At 37.9% G+C, this 16,962-nt stretch overlaps 1 protein-coding gene across 5 annotated transcripts in view; it reads left to right on the plus strand.

The window, feature by feature from the left end:
* The window catches only part of ARAP2 (ArfGAP with RhoGAP domain, ankyrin repeat and PH domain 2), a 216,222-nt gene that overhangs the window by 26,288 nt on the left and 172,972 nt on the right, over positions 1 to 16,962 (plus strand). For all 5 annotated transcript variants that reach the window (XM_053217473.1, XM_053217470.1, XM_053217471.1 and 2 more), the window contains one exon: positions 8,919 to 9,978. In XM_053217473.1, the coding sequence (XP_053073448.1) occupies positions 9,071 to 9,978 (908 nt within the window). In that variant the 5' untranslated portion in view covers positions 8,919 to 9,070. The remainder of the gene's footprint in view (positions 1 to 8,918; positions 9,979 to 16,962) is intronic.

The following is a 16,962-nucleotide window of genomic DNA, read 5'->3' on the forward strand; positions in this document are numbered from 1 at the left end:
CCACTGTTATTACTCTTGGAGAGAGTAGTTAGTTTTCCTCAAATATTTATTGAATGAATAAATGTAAATAAATGAGTCAGTAAGTTGGAAGACATTTGCTGAGATATCTCTCTTCTTAAGAAAAAGAGACTTTGACAGTAAGGGAACCAATAGGAGTGAGCTCCCAAATTCAGCTGGAAAAGAGGTCAGGGGACTATTTATAAATGCAGAGAGAAGAGACGTTCACAGTAGGCTATTTTGAAACATCTGGTTGTTAGTTTAACAATGCAACTCAAATTCAGAGCAATGGTGGGGTTTAAGTTTATACTAAAAATTTAGAATTAACATATGTATGATAAAGTACACATAGCATAAGCGTAAATTTTTAAAAATCTTTCTATTGATCTGTAATATCCTACTAGTTTTGACCTGACTAAATTAAAACAATGCTCAGGGCAGCATGAAATGGAACAGAATCCTGAAGAATATGTGCCCATGTTCTTATCAAGAGATGGAAGTGGTCTCATTCTTCTTCCAGCTAAATGTCGCTGGTTGTAGAGGGGTAGCAGGGAGCTGGCACTGGGCAGAAGCAGGTGCCCAGCTAGGGGCACACAGGTAGGGCTCCTCCGCCATGATGCAGGCTTTGGCTTACTGCTTTTCACTGTCCCCACTTCTGCTCTTGTACGAACTCAGCACGATGAAACCCTTCTGGTTGTTGAAGAATTATGGCTCTCCTTTAAAGATCTGTGAATTAGAACTGACAACAAGTTTCAGACATTAGCCAGTTAAAATCTAGGTGGATAGCTTGAAAGAGAAAGACTGAAGCCAAGAACATTATCAAGTACATAACTATTGAGATTATTACCGAAAACACCTAAACCTAGGTATTATGGAACCTATTGGTAACTTCTTGTGATAAGGAAGTGAGCTATCACTTCTAGCCTTCACTGAATGTGGAAATGGATCCTAAGTTCTAGATTTTGAAAGAGTTGTACTTTTGAGATTGCACAGTAAATAAAATAATCAAAATGCAACTTACACAATTCTTTCTCTTTGATCCAAGCTGCAGAATGCTTTTGCCCAAGCTCTGGCTATTTTCAGCTCAAACCTCAGTTACTTTCCATCCAGCAGACACTAATTAAATGTTTATTGCTTGCCAGGGACTGTTACAAGATCTTTATGCATAGTTACTCATTTCATCCTCAAAACAGCTCTGTGAGGTAGGCACTATTGTCCTGACGGTGGTGAGGCTCAGAAAAATAAAGGAACTTCCCTACGGTCTTGCAGCTAGTGCATGGCGGAGCTGGGATCACTGGTAATCCCTGTGCTGTGTCCTCTGTTCACTGTACTCCCTGTACCACTGCCTGGTGGAAGAGGGGATGGAATAGGTAGGGAAAGCTCACAGATGTGGTGGTAGATAGTGTAAGACCTGAACTGGCCTCTAAAGGAAAGAAAAGAGCTCTAAATGTGTACAAGGAATTCAGTTTGAATAAAAGGAAGCTGGCCCAAACCTTCTAGTCTGTCTCCCTAGCTCCTTATTGTGGTAAAAACAAAATAAAACATGCAGCATAAAATTTGCCATCTTTACTATTTCACAGGGTATAGTTGGGTAGTAAGTAGATCTACGTTGTTGTGAAGTAGACTTCCAGAACTTTTTCATCTTGTAGAACTGAAACTGCACACCCACGAGACACCCGCCCCCCCTCTGCCGGCCCTTTCTACGAATTGGAGTACTTCAGATACCTCATAGAGGTGGAATCATGCAGTATCTGTCTTTTTGTGACTGCCTTATTTCACTCAGCAAAAAGTCGTCAAGGTTGTCCATATTATAGCACATTGCAGAATTTCCTTCCTTTTGAAGGCTTCATAGTATTCAGTTGTATGTGTACTCTACATGTGGTTATCCATCAGGGAACATTTGGGTTGCTTCCACTCCTTATCTCCTTTGGCATCACATTTAAAGTTAAACCTTTAAAACTAGTCTAATACCTTCTGGGACAGTACTTCAGTACTTTCTATTCTAGTCAAGCTGCATTTTTGTTTTTGTCCACCATTGACTGTTCTCGTGGGTGGTGACTACTTACTTTGGCTATATTTGATTATCTGATTTTGGCTTCCTACTGTTTTATTATATAGCGCCACAGTGGCTGTCTGTCTGCAATGATAGATGCAAAATAAGTTTTAATAAGCAATTTTATGTTACTTTTGCTTCACATAGTAATTTCAAAGATCTTTTCCCCTAATTTGTCACTTTGTCTTAAATCCCACACAAGTAGAAGTGAATGAATGGTAGGCTTTCTTTTTTAGCTACTTTCATGGACACATATACCCACAATCAAACTGAAAAGGTATATAAGACTTGAGCTTGCAAGACATGGTGTTTTGAAACAGGACTTCCGTAGTGACCGTAGGTGCTTATGCATAGGAGAGTCAAAGGAGGGGAAAAAATCTGAAGTGCTTGATACCACTCTTTTGTTAAATCCATTTTCTAGTTCTTAGGGGGCATCATGGTTAAGAGCACAGGTTGTAGAGTCAGACCCTGAGAATTCTGGAATTTATTCACTCTTTATCCGTGCTGTGGCTTTGGGTGTGGGGCTTTCCTCCCAAGGCAGTTGTGAGGGTTAGTTGTAGATCCTAAGTAGATGGTGTGTAAATATCTGCAAATATTGGCCATTATTATTAGCAGTATAAGCCTGAGGGAGAATGAAAGACAATGGCTGTGTTTGATGTGTGGGGAGTAGTAGCCTTCAAGGCAGAGAACGTGTCAGTGAAGGTCAGGGCCTGCGGGTGACCACAATCCAGAGAGATGGCCAGGTTGACGGAGCTAGGCTTCCTGTGTGGGATTTAATGGGGGTAGTGTTGCCACAAGCTAAGATATGTGAACGGGTGGTAGGGGAGTGGGGTGCTGAATGACCGATTTGATAGTATTTTGGCAGCTAAGCACTCAGGCTGGAAAAACAAGTTAGGATTCTTGACTCCTGACCCTTTGCAGTCTCTTCTGTACCATGGGATGGAGTAATGTGACAACAAGCAGATTTTCTCTAAAGTACTTCCTCTTCTGCATGGTTGTGGGGACCAAAGTGGAATATATCATCTTTATGAATCCTTGGAGTGAATATCTCAGTATTAAACAAGAGTTTGCTTGATATGCAAACACCATGGTACATATTTCTTGTGATTGTAGTGTGTACTGAGGCACAGATAGAATTCAGTTAAGACCTGTGTCCCACACTAACTTGTTCAGCATGGTACCCATGTGGAACTCCCTTAAGGGATTAGCTGTTTCTCCGCAATACGTTTATTCTCAACTTGAAGTCAGGGACAGTTCTCTTATCATCTGTAGTGCCAGGCATCCTATGGGGGTAACTGATTAGTGGTAGAGATTTAGAAGAGCAAAAAGTGTACAGGAGGTTTCTACCTTGGGTATCATTTCAGGGTGTCATAAATCAACTTTACTATCAACTGGTGCCACTCAAACATCATGACAGGCAAAAGAATCTTTTTTCACACATTTCTGGGTTTCCCCCTGTGGGATAGTTTCACTCCATTGGGAACCACTGTTCTGGAATACAGTAAACTCTCATTGTTCTTCAAATCAGTAAGATTCGTATTGATAACTTTGAAAAGTTTCATTATTCGTGTGGTAACCTAGTTTCTCTTTATTTGGTAGATATTTTCAGTCTTGTGATTCTGTGATTATTAAGCCTGTTTTGACACAGTTGCACTTTCTAAACATTCTAATGTTATGTTTCTGATTTTAAAAAGGTGAACTTTAAAGTTATGACAACATTCATTTGTATGGTGCTTTTTTTCTTCCATAAGATATTAGAGTCAGGCAAGTACCAGCACTGAATACTTTAATGACTTCATGGACTCATGAAGTGACCCATGGTTTTCAATTTTTTTCTTTCTTTGCTCCGTTGGGGGGGGGGGGTATGACAAAGCTCCCCTGGTGGTGGGTGATGGGGAAGAGCTCACTGGGGGGTTTACCTTACTTGAGGCATTAGGAGAGGGAAAGCTATCCCACAGGTGGTTTAGAATGCTTCCAGCTAACTTTCTACCCGCCCCGCCCCCACCACCATTCCTATGGATTGGAGGATTCTGTATTTGAATATTGTCTCTGTTTCTGACAAGTTTGGTGACCTATATAGACAAACGTTAAAACTGTATGTATTTTCCACTTTCCATTTTATTTATTTTTTAATTTTATTTATTTGTTTTTGAGAGAGAGAGAAGGCGAAACAATGAGCAGAGGAGAGGCAGAGAGAGAGGGGGAATAGAGGATCCAAAGTAGGCTCTGTGCTGACATCAGAGAGCCCGATGTGGGGCTTGAACTCACGAGCCATGAGATCATGACTTGAGCCAAAGTAGGAAGCTTAACTGCCTGAGCCACCCAGGCACCCCTATGCTTTCCATATTAAATACTCTCAAAGCTGTGAAAAAGTCTTTTTATTGAATACATGCTATGTGCCTGATGGTGTTCAAAGGCTAGAGCAGTGAACAGTACACAAGATCTCTGCCTTCTCTGTCTACAGATACCAGGTAGTAACAAAGCCATCAAATAGAGTAAGAGTAGGGAGTAGCAGAGGGAGAGTAGGGAAGGCTTCTCTGAAGTGGCCACATTTGAGCAGAGACCAACCAAAGTGATGGAGGGAGCCATGAGCTGGGGAAGCAGATTTAAAAGAGATACAAGGGTGAGAAGTGAGCTCATGACATGGGGATAAAACTGAGGCCAACTTGGTGGCAAATGAATGATGGAATCGACAGCCAGGGGATACGAAGTTGGAGAGTCTCACAGGGAGTGATGTGTTATGACTTTTGTTATAAAATGAATCTTTCTGACTGCTGTATGAGACTATACTGTGTGTGTACAGGAGGTGGGGGGGAGGGCAGGACAGAATCAGGTCTATGAATCAGGAAGCGATTGTAGTGGTCTGAGATGGACAAGATAGTGGCCTGGACTAGGCTGTGAGCAGAGGCGGTGAGAAGTAGTTTATGCAGGACAGAGTTTTAAGGTTGAGCTCAATAAGATAATAACATAATGCATTATTAAGTGATCTCCAAGCCAGGCATGGGACGGGTACTTGTAAATGTTATTTCCCTTTTACTTCTTGAAAATTGGTCAGGATAGGATGGGAAAATGTACAAGCACATGTGTAGTGCCAGCAATTTTGCATTCTCTAGACATGTAGTACATATACATCATGCACTGTGTTTCTAAATAAATAATTTTACTGGCATTTATTGGGCAACTTATATGGACTGGTCATCATTTTGGCAAAGTTATTAGTTTATTATGGGATAATAAAAAATAATTATAATGGCAAACACTTAACATTCCTTGTGTGCAGTTAGTATTCTAAGTGCTTCACAACAGCCCTGTGAAATAAGGTCTTGTTACTCCTGTTTTCCTGATGAGGGTGAACTGAGGCCCAGAAAGGTTAAATGCTTGTCCAAGCTTATAGAACTAGTAAGTGGAAGAATTGGGATTTGACCAAGGCTGTTCAGCTCCCAAATCTTCGTTTTGTACTGCTAAACTATCCCACTTCTGTAGGTTACTATGGAATAAGTGGAATATGATTTAATGCTCTAAGAAATAAATGCTGTAGGAATAGAGAAGAGAGTTTATTTCTTGTTCAGTAGAGACCTTGTGACAACATTTGAGTTAGACTTTAAATAATGGGAAAGGTTTTAGCTGTGGGGAGATAGTGATGACAGGCATGGAAATAAATATAGTGATGGAAGTATATGTCTACTAAGCACTTAACTTGTACTAAGCACTGTTTGACCACTTAATCTTGACCAGCACTGACATAGCTTTGAGTGTTTCCATTTTCCGGGTAAAGAAACAAACACACAGACATGCGCCGTATTTACACTGCTAGGAAGTGGAGGAGGTTGGGTTTGAGTTTGACACCAGATGGATGGGCAAGGGGTTCGGAGGGGTAATCTGTCCTTAGGGGAGGAAAGTGATGAGCTTAGGCTCAGGTGTGGTGGTGTAAAGTGTATTTGGGGAATGTGAAGAATTTAAAACTGTAAAATTTTGTTGCACATCCCTCTCATCCCAAGTACAAATTTCTGAGCCTGTTATCAGCCATCGTTGCTGCACAGAAGATCCACAGACCAGTTCCTTGGAGAGCCACTGACCCAGAACACAGCATGCATGCCAGTGTGCCCAAGGGGAGGTCAAAGTGTGGAGGGCTTTGATCTCAGTTTAAGGGTGTGCACATCCATCTCTTTGCATCCGATGAGTGTATGGGCTAGAAGAAAGAAGGATCTGGAACACCCTTGAGTAGTCAGACAGTTAAAAAGCCTGGTGACTGAGGGATGGAGCTGTCAAAGTGTAGAAAGGATGGTAGGGCCTGTGGGAGGGAGCCTCTTTCACATCTTGAAAAGGAATTGAGTTCATGTTCAGCATGTTGAATGATGGCAGGGAGGTAGTTTTGAGTAGAACTTTTGGTGTATTCATCCTCGATTCAGCCGCCCAGGAACTGTTTGTGTATACTCCAAGGAAAGGCAAGGGCTTTGTGTAGAAAACGTACATGCAAACATACCATGAAACTAACAAAATGGGCCTCTCAAGTACTTCTTCTATGCCTACTATCTTCTCCTATCACTTAAACAAGTTCCAAGCGCTTTGCAAAGTTCTAGGATCCTAGTTATAGATGTATATAAAGGAAGGAGGGATTCATTTAAGAGGTTAAGAGGTTGATAGGAAGCCTTCACAGAGAAGATAATACCTGCCTATTCAAATTCTTTTAAATCATGCATAGGATTGTGCAAAATGTTCAGATTTGCAAGCAGATGGTGCATATGCCAAAGGTATGGGGCTATTAAACAGTTTGTTGCCTTAAGAATGATAATTAACAATAATGAGCTAAAGTGAGCAAGGGATGCTGGTAGAATGTTTGGCATGGTTGAAATTGCTGGAGCTGGTACATAGGAACACCTACCTTGCAGTAAATAATAGGAGGCATGGTATCTGGCACATAATTGATGTTTACATCAATAGTAGCTGCTATTACTGTTATTATTAGACTGAGACCAGACTGTGGTAGGACACGGGAATAAGCTTAGACTTCATCCTGTTGAGGATGTGGAGGGACATGCTAAATTTGGAGTTTTCAGTAGATCACTGATACATGAAGACCGGGCTGAGGGATTTGTTTAGAGACTGTCATAATCCAGGCAAGAGATATGAGTGTGTGAACCATGGTAAGGGCAGTGAGGACAGAGGAGAGTATTAGTCAGTTTGGGCTGCTGCAACAAAATACCACAGACTGTTTGGCTTAACAGAAACAGACGTTTATATTTTTGCAGCTCAGGAGTTGGGGAAGTCCAAGATCAAGGTGTTACCCAGTTTGGCAATAATCATTTCCATTTGTGATGTGCCAAAAAAAAAAAAAAAAAGATAATGTATTTATTTACAAAATAATTGTGTAGAGCAAGAGTAGTGTATCTGAGAATTAGTTTTGTATAAAGTGTTGAAGTTTAGCTTTCTACTTTTTTTTTCCCCTGACATTTTGTCATTTTGAATGTGGCAGAGGGATACCTTATTGTCAAAGTCATTTCCTGCCTCGTATGTCTTGTTTGTATTTTTCTTTCTCTGCATCCACAGTGCTGTCTGAGGATAATACGTGCTTTCCCTTTTTTGTGTGTACGTGTGTGTCAGTGTTTGCCGATATTTTTAAATAGTGGAGACAATAGCTTTTGGTCTTTTGGCAGATAAGACATGCAGTGTCTGAGTGGTGTCTCTTGGAGAGTTATTTTGAAATGTGATTTTCAGAGACAGTGCATTAACACTTGTTCAGATAAATTGACCTAGATTGGGTGAGTCTCATTTTACTATTTCAGCATATGTTATGCATGTTCTCTACTTTTTTTTCTTTTTGTGGAAGCATAATATACAGGAGTGTGCACATATCCTACGTTTTCACAAACTGAAAACAGTCACAGAAACAGCACCTAGATAAATGGACTTAAAAAAATTTAATGATGTTTGGGAGTAAAATGAACCTATGTACATCTGCTATGTAGAAAGGAAAATGTGACCTTTAGACTTTTTTTTCCCCCTTTCATATTATTTCCTGTTACCTAATGTATTTACATATTATTCAGGCAGTTTTATCTTGTATATCAATATTGTGCATACAATGCTACTGCATTTTTCGAATGAAAGTTATTAACCTGAGAAATGTATTCTAACTGTGCTTTTTAAGAGTGTCTTTGCAGAAATGTATTAAAGAGTAGGGTTGTTCATATCTAGTTACTGTTAAGAAAAATTTTCTAAAATTTGGAAATCAAAAAGGACATGTATAGCATGTTCTTTCAATGCATTGTGTGGGGGTATTGTTTAACAGGCCCACCCTAGGGGTATTTATTCCTAATTTTGTGCTCTACTTTCTATGTGCTGTTTGATTAGAGCCCTGAACTGGGAAGTTATCTGTTAGCTTATAGATTTTTGTCTGGTAGAGAGATAACCCCAAAGGTTATGGTTTTATTGCCCTGTAGGACATTAACCAGTTTTTTAAATCTAACCTACTAATCTTAGTCTTAACATGAAAAAAAAAAAAAAGTCTTTTCTGTCTAAACCTATTGCACAAACGTTCCTGGAAACAGTCTTACCATCTTACTGGTTCCTTCATTAATGGGTTGAATAAATTATTTGACACATGTTCATTTTATATTTGTGGGAAAGTTGTTTTTTACCTTTTTGAAAATCATCATTTGATCCCACCATGGCATTTCTGCCTTGTATCCTCACACTTTACCTAGGAATTGACTCTCTGGGGCATGCAGAGTAATGGCAAAGATTCTAAACTCTGAGTGAGCGAAATTATCCTCGTTTCTATTGTGTTTCTCCAGAGAAAGTTTATCATGTCAGACTAGGTTTTCATAACTAAAATATCCTAATCCATTAATATTCTTTTCTTTTTCAGGCTTAAGCACATAAAACATTCACTGTGAAGAAAATAACATTTTGAGACATTTCTCTGTTGTGAGTGATAGAGGAAAAACCAATACAGAAGTGGACTTTCCTGTGTGTATCTCCTTGTACTGCTTTTGATAGCTTAGTAATGAAGCCACCATTATGTCCTCAGTCAGTGAAGTAAATGTTGATATCAGAGATTTCCTAATGAGCATTAATTTGGAGCAGTATCTCCTACGCTTCCGCGAGTTTGGTTTTGATACTGTGAAGGACTGTGCGGCAGTCAATGACAGCGTGCTGCACAAAATTGGAATATCACCTACAGGACACCGGAGGAGGATACTGAAACAGTTGCAGATAATCTTGTCAAAAATGCAAGGTATCCCAATATATGCAAATGTTCATAAAATAAAGAAGGACGATGAGACTTCAAAGATTCCCCATGCTCCATTCTCTGATGGGAGTAACTCCGTAGATCTTTCAGATGCAGGTGGTATTCATGCACCTAGCCCAACGCAGTGGGAGACTGTTACCAAAACTCTTGATCAAAATGATGTTAGTGTAGAAAATAGCCAGTCTCTTAAATCAGATGATAAGCTGTCTCTTCCTAAACACAACTTTCCCCTTCCAGAAGAAGAACCACACCCAAGTTTGAATTCTTTTCAGCATACTTTATTTGGTAGTGAAAATATTAAAGGAGAATCTTTGATTACAGAGATAACTATGGATTGCACAATCGAAGCGCAACAAACAAACAGAGCTGATTTGATCTCAGAAAATGTGAGCCAGCTTCCTGATGTAGACTCTGAATGCCTTTCTTCCCTCCTCCCGTCAGTATCAGAGGCAAATTCTGGAAGTGGAACTAATGGTTTATTAGAAAGATCACTGCCATCCCCATTCTTTCAATTTCAAGGAGAGATGGTTGTAAATGATTTGTATGTTCCGTCGTCACCAATCCTAGCACCCATGAGAAGCCGTAGCAAGCTGGTTTCAAGACCATCTAGATCTTTTCTGCTAAGACATCGTCCTGTACCAGAGATTCCAGGGTCTACAAAAGGAATTTCAGGGAGGTAAGAATTTTTATGATGAGCCCTAAGTATTCAATTTGAGTGAATTTAGTTGCTTGTAATGCATATTTTTAGGATTGGCAAATTTGACGTCTATTAATTTGCCTATTCAATGAACCTTTTTTTCTTCTAAAATGAGAATGTGTCATTTCTTTTGTACACTGTTTCCCAGAGTCTATTTCTAATTTATAACTGCCTGGGACTCTTTAGTTTTCTTCCATTTAAATGGGGGAAAGTCCCTTCCTCTAATTTTACCTGGCAGTTCCTTCCCATGCCTGCCTTCACACCTGGTTTTAAATTCTTCCATGAGGGCAATTCTTATATTTGAATTGTTGACTCTGTCTCCTGACTGGATTATTTGTCCTTCAGCGGCGGCCATGTTTCTTTTTTTTTGTTTTTTTGTTTTTTTTAACATTTATTCATTTTTTTGAGAGAGAGAGAGAGAGAGAGAGAGAGACAGACAGAGTGTGAGTGGGGGAGGGGCAGAGAGAGAGAGGGAGACACAGAATCCAAAGCAGGCTCCAGGTTCTGAGCTGTCAGCACAGAGCCCACCTTGGGGCTGGAACCCACGAACCGCGAGATCATGACATGAGCTGAAATCAGATGCTTAACTGACTGAGCCACTCAGTCGCCCCAGGGGCCATGTTTCTAACGTTTGTATCTCTACTGCTTGACACAATGCATTGGCATGAATTAGTAATTCAAGATACATGTAGGGAGCACCAGCTTGGTTCTGGTCACTGTGCTCGGTGGGGAGGTAGAGAGGAACGAAGGTGCTTGAAATGTAGCGTAGGAGACAGATGGTAACAGTACAGTGTGAAATCCGGTTCACTGGAACCGGAAATCTAAAGAGGGGCCCACCAGCATTGCATGTTGGGTTGTTAGTACTTTGAGGTAACTGCGGAGGCTAAGTGCTGACTTAACAGCAGAGAGAACTTTCGTCCCTTTCTCAGGGTTACACCTAAAATAGTTGTGGTTTTCTCCAGGGTTGTGGTGGGATGTTTTTCTTTTTTTTTCTTTTTCTTTCTTTTTTTTTTTTTTCTTCATTAAAAGCTAACACTTGTCTCTTTGCTGGGAGTCATGAGGTTGTTCGACTGTTAACTGCTGTGGTACTAGATGTAATTATGGATTTCCTGCACAGGCTCTAGGCTGGCATTTCTGCAATACCCTCCTTCCCTGCTTGTTTCCACTCTACCCCTACTGCTGGTACTGTTGCCTGTGGGCATCTTTGGTAATTACAGTGCAAAATCCTGGTTGTATTTGCAGGAGAAAATGCAGAAGTTTAGTATTTGCCAAAGAAAATGTGGCAATTTACAGGACTGTTGATTTAAGAACCTCTCATTAGAGCATAAACTCTTTGAGGGAAGAGATCCTGTGTACTTTGTCTTTGTCTCTTGGCATCCCTCGTGCCAACAGCAAAGTCTAGTCTTTCCTTGGGAATCAGTAGTAATAGTGTCCTTTATTAAACATCCTAGGAGCCAGTTCGTTTTATAATTTCCTGTGGGTTATCTAAATCTCTCAGTGGCACTGGAGGTATTATTCCTACATTTTCTTAGGTAATTGAGCCCTAGGCTGATTTTGACAGGATCACATGAGTGGTAAACTGGAGTTTCATTCCAGTACATCAGACTCTAGAACCCACACACTTTCTTAACCACTCATTTAGGAAATATTCTTAAAAATATTCACTGCATATATGAGAAAGTATTACTTAGGAATGTAGAAGGTTACCAATTTTTGTATGACACTGTAGTTTTAAAATATTTTGCTAATTTTAAACAAAGTAACTGAGGGCGGTTTGCCATGAGTATACACATTAAAATTGTGTCTTTGCCAGAACAGAATCCTTTGGGGAGTTGTAAGGATAACTTCACACAAGAAACATTTGGCTTAAGTTTTAAAAGGTGCTATTTTTTCATAAGTTCTTGAGAAACTTGATGTTTCTTCATTTGTAAGCGTAAGCTTTATATCATATGAAAGACTTGTAATTCACATTGTTTGTGAGTATGAGTCTTTGAAAATGAGAATTGAAATAATGTTAAAATTAGTAAATAAGTTAGTCCTAGTTGCATCATAGCCCTGCCAGGTTACCCCTCATAACCTTTCTTCTTTGATTATGGCGGTAAATGGTAACCCTGCATCTGTGGTACTCAAATCATACAATGAGAAACTAAATTATTTTCAGACTTCACTTGTATTTTTCCTTGCGGTCCTGGCCTGAATTGCAAATAGGAATTTTGCAAGATTTTAAAATGTCATAATATGAGTTTTAAAATAAAACTGTGGATTATATAACCTGAGATTCTCTGTAATCAGATTACATCTAAATGATATTTTAGTACATTTCTGGATATACCAAATAAAAATATTTCTTTGTGGCCAATGCTTTTAACATAATTTCTTTACTAAACATTTCATGTATCTGTTAAAAGGTATATATGATGTTGGATGCGTTCCTTGTGTGAAGCCTTCTGTTTTTGTCTCCCTGGACATCAGTTCCTCCCCAGCTGCCTCTTCCCTCCTTATTTATCTGACAAAATGGACACTCTGGTCAAATGGATTATCTTTGTCCTTGCCTTCAGTTTTTCCTGAATTCCTGCCTGCTTCTTTTCTTGGAAAGGCTGGGCTACGTGGGGCTATTGAGCAATGAACCTCAGGATTTCTTTTTAACCTTTCTTGAGGGCCAGGGCAGAACTAGGCTTAAAGAGCTGGCTCTTCCCTTATCACTTTCACCTGGAGGTTTCCCATGGAGGCCTCCAAGCAGGAAGTGAGGTCCAGCATCTTACCATTTCCCTGGGAGTCCTGGGCGTGTCCTGTGATCCTTCCGGGAGCCTCCTCTTCTGTGCTCAAGACAGGAAAGAACAAGATCTTTTCAGCTACTAAAGAGGTACCTTTCTTACTCCTTCCCAGTTTAAAGATTTTCATACGTCTCGCATGCAACTGTTTTATCCTTGGCACAAGTCACAAAGTCCTTCTCTTTTAGGTATTGTGCCTCTAAATGTTTTTAGGGAAGGGGAAATAAGGAAGCAGAGATGGGGTGCAGGAAGATGAAAGGCGGGGCTGCACAGTGATTGGAGGACATCTGTTATAATTTATTGTTAAGACTGGTGTACCATATTGACTGAAGGGTCTTTAAAAGTTTGAAATCTAAACCTGAAGTCTCCAGGCTTCTTTGAACTTTTTATTAAAAATAACAATATTCGATATTTTTCTCTAGATATACGTAGACATGATACAGACATTAGAAATGGATAACCCTATTTTAGACTTTAATGTTGAAAGATATTTAAGCAGAAAATGTACAGAAAAGTCTTAAGCAGTGGTTGGGTGCATTGAATAAGAAAAATACAGAAACTCATCCCATCTTTTCCATGTTCAAGAAAAACTTCACATTTCATGTTATAGCAGAAAAATGCTTAGCAATCCAAAATTCTTTATATGCCTTTAAAATGTCTTCTTTTTTAAATTCTGTGAAAAAATAGGCTGATTATTTTAATATTTTCAAAATTTGGACTTCACCTAAATTTTGACAAATCAAAATTTAAGTAGTTAATAGTTTGATTTATTCTTAGAGGATAATGATATCTGTCTGCTTCAGATTTTTTATAAGTAAAAAGACATTAGGTTTATACTTTTTATTTCATAATATAAAAAGCACCACTTTGAAAAATATGTGTTCTTAAATTCCAGTTATTTAACATACAGTGTAGTATTAGTTTCAGGTGTAGAGTATAGTGATTCAATAATTCCACATGACACCCGGTGGTCATCACAAGTGCACTCCTTAATCTCCATCACCTATTTTACCCATCGCTCCACCCACCTCCTTTCTGATAACCATCACTTTGTTCTCTGTAGTTAAGAGTCTGTTTCTTGGTTTAACTCCCTCTTTCTTTTACCCCTCCCTGCTTGTTTGTTTTGTTTTCTTAAATTTGTTATATGACTGAAATAATAAGGTATTTGTCTTTCTCTGACTTATTTCATTTAGTATCATACTGTCTAGTTCCTCCATATCATTGCAAATAACAAGATTTCATTCTTTTTGATGGCTGAATAATATTCCATTTTGTATATAAGTTCCACATCTTCTTTATCCATTCATCAGGCACTGGAGACTTGGGCTGTTTCCATAATTTGGCTATTATAGATAATGCTGCAGTAAACATCAGGGTACATTTATCCTTTTGATTTTGTATTTTTGTATCTTTGGATAAATACCTAGTAGTGCAATTGATGGATCAGAGGGTAATTCTATTTTTAACATTCTGAGGAACCTCCCTACTGTTTTCCAGAGTTGCTGTACAAGTTCACATCCCCACCAACAGTGGAAGAGGGTTCCCCTTTCTCTACATCCTCACCAATATCTATTGTCTCTTATGTAGTTGATTTTATCACCTGACTTGCGTGAGGTGATATCTCTTTGTAGTTTTGATTTGTATTTCCCTGATGATCAGGGATGTTGAGCATCTTTTCATGTGTCTCTTGGCCATCTAGATATCTTCTTTGGAAATATGTCTATTCATGATTTCTGCCCATAAAAAAATACATTTTGAGCTGCAATTTTTGCTAGTTTAAAGAACTATTTGAGGATAATAATGTAGACTTTTGTGTTGTAATCCATCTGTAATTATCATTTATTCTTTTCCTGAGGACATCTTTTTGGGAACGTCTTAGATTGAGACTTAAATATCTGTGCACTATAAATTTCACATTCTTAGTCTGTGCTGTAGTTAATAGACTCATGTTTTCTGAAATCAGATTTGTGTGTTTAGTTAGATATATGTAACCTCAAGGCAGTTTTAAACTGCTGCCTAATGATCGTGATTTTCTTTTGAATTCAATTCTGTAATGATCCGTAGTTAGTCCATTGTAGTTAGTTTGTTATGAATTGCAAGAATTGCATTTTTTAAAAACATTCTGTGAAATGATGGTCCATTTATGGTGTATAATTATTTTTTGGTGTGGCTGCCTTGTCTAAGTAACAGGTAAGTGTGGATCATAAAGGGAGATCTTTAACATTAATTAACCTTCATAGCACTGCTTTTCTTGGTTATTTTAGTGGTTTAAAATATATTAAAAAATAATATCTGTATTACGTTAAAGATTCACTTTGGTAACCAAAGGCTTTTTTTTTTTTTTTTTTGCAACTTGGTGTTTTAATATTATATTTGAGATTTATCCACATTGATGCACATACTTTATGTAATAATTGCTGCGTAGTATTTTACTAAAAAAAAACAAAAACAACACACGGTTATTCCTCTACTAGGTTGATGACATGTTTTCTCTATCACAAAGAAGAGTGTGAATACTTTTAAGGACTTTAAGAAACAAATGTGCACATAAAGTTTACCAGAAGGACCATTTTCTCCTCTAATAAAAATGATAATTGGTTCATTCTTGCTGTTTATATTGTGAAGGGCACACCTTATGCTCCTTAAAATAATTTTTTCATTAATCCTCATAATATTCCCGGGAAGCAGGCCTGGGAATTAATCTCCTTAAGTAAATGAGGAAACCAGGCTCAGGACTGTTAGGTAACTTGACCAAGGTCATGAAAGCATAATTAATGAGAAGGTGATAACTACTGCTTTTCTTAATGGTTTTTTAATTTTTATAAATCGACCATGCTTTTTATATGTTAAATTTAAAAAGCAACCTACAGTTTTTAGGATAACTGGTGGGAAGATAATAGGGCAGAAAGAGGCAGAAAGGAAAGAATGGGGGCTTTGCCTCTTGCTAGCTGTGGACTTGGGCTGGGAGAGCCTCCTTTAAGACAACTGGTTTTATGTCATAGAGCTGTTATGAGGATGAAATATGAGATGCAGATATATATAAATTTCTAACATAATGTTTTGGGCATAATAGATATTAGAATATAAAATAGCTTGTGATAACTTATTCATAGGTAAATGAGAATATAAATTACTGATGGCTGGTTTTCAAAATAACTTTTTTTCCTGTGTTGAGCTAATCTTTCATCAACACTAGATCAAATGAAGTTGGTTGATAGATTCAGTAATTTGCAGTTGGATACTGAGTATAATTAAAACCACAAACATTTTTCTTTACATTTCATATGACTAATAGTAAAACCAGCAAAATATGCTTTAAAGCACCACTAATATATTTAAAATTCTTCTAATTCGTCTTTAAACATGTTTTCAGTATATTTATAATGTATGTTAATATTTACTAATTTTATTAAATACTTATATATTAAATACATAATTTTCTTTTTTGGTTTTGATTTGTTTTTAATTTAAGAAATCTTTGTATACTCCAAGGTTGCAAAGATTTTCTTGCGTGTATTTCCAGAAGTTTTAGAACATTAGCATTAACATGTAGGTCTAAACTCCATTTCAAGTTCACTTTTGTATATGGTATGAAATAATGGTTGGTGTCCATTCCTTTTTTCATTAAGATATCCAGTTGTTCCAGCAACACTTGTTGAAAAGACTATCCTTTCCCCATTCAATTGCTTTCACATTTTTTCAGAAATCAGTGGACCGTAGATGTGTGGGAGTTAGGTGGAATTGTTATTTTGTTCCATTAATTTATGTGTTTATCCTTTCACCAATTATACACTGATTTGATTGCTATAGATTTAAGACTAAATATTGAAACTGTACAGTATAAATCTTCCAACTTGTTCTTCTTTTAAATATTTGACCATAGTAGGTTATTTGTATGTGCATGTACATTTTAGAGTCATCTTGTCAATTTCTACATAAAAGCTCATTGGAATTTTGTTTGGTATTATGTTGACCCTGTATATCAACATGTGGAGAATTAACATCTTAACAACATTGAGTTCCAATCCAATAACATGGTATATCTATCTATTTTGGTCTATTTAAATTTTTCAATGTTACATGGTTTTCAGTGTGCAGATCATGCCCATGTTTGGTAAATTTACCCCTTACTATTTCATGTTATTGATATTATTATAAAATTTATATTTCAAACTATTTTTCCAGTTGCTCA

Source organism: Acinonyx jubatus, chromosome B1 (genome assembly GCF_027475565.1).
Source record: "Acinonyx jubatus isolate Ajub_Pintada_27869175 chromosome B1, VMU_Ajub_asm_v1.0, whole genome shotgun sequence".
Taxonomy (NCBI): domain Eukaryota; kingdom Metazoa; phylum Chordata; class Mammalia; order Carnivora; family Felidae; genus Acinonyx; species Acinonyx jubatus.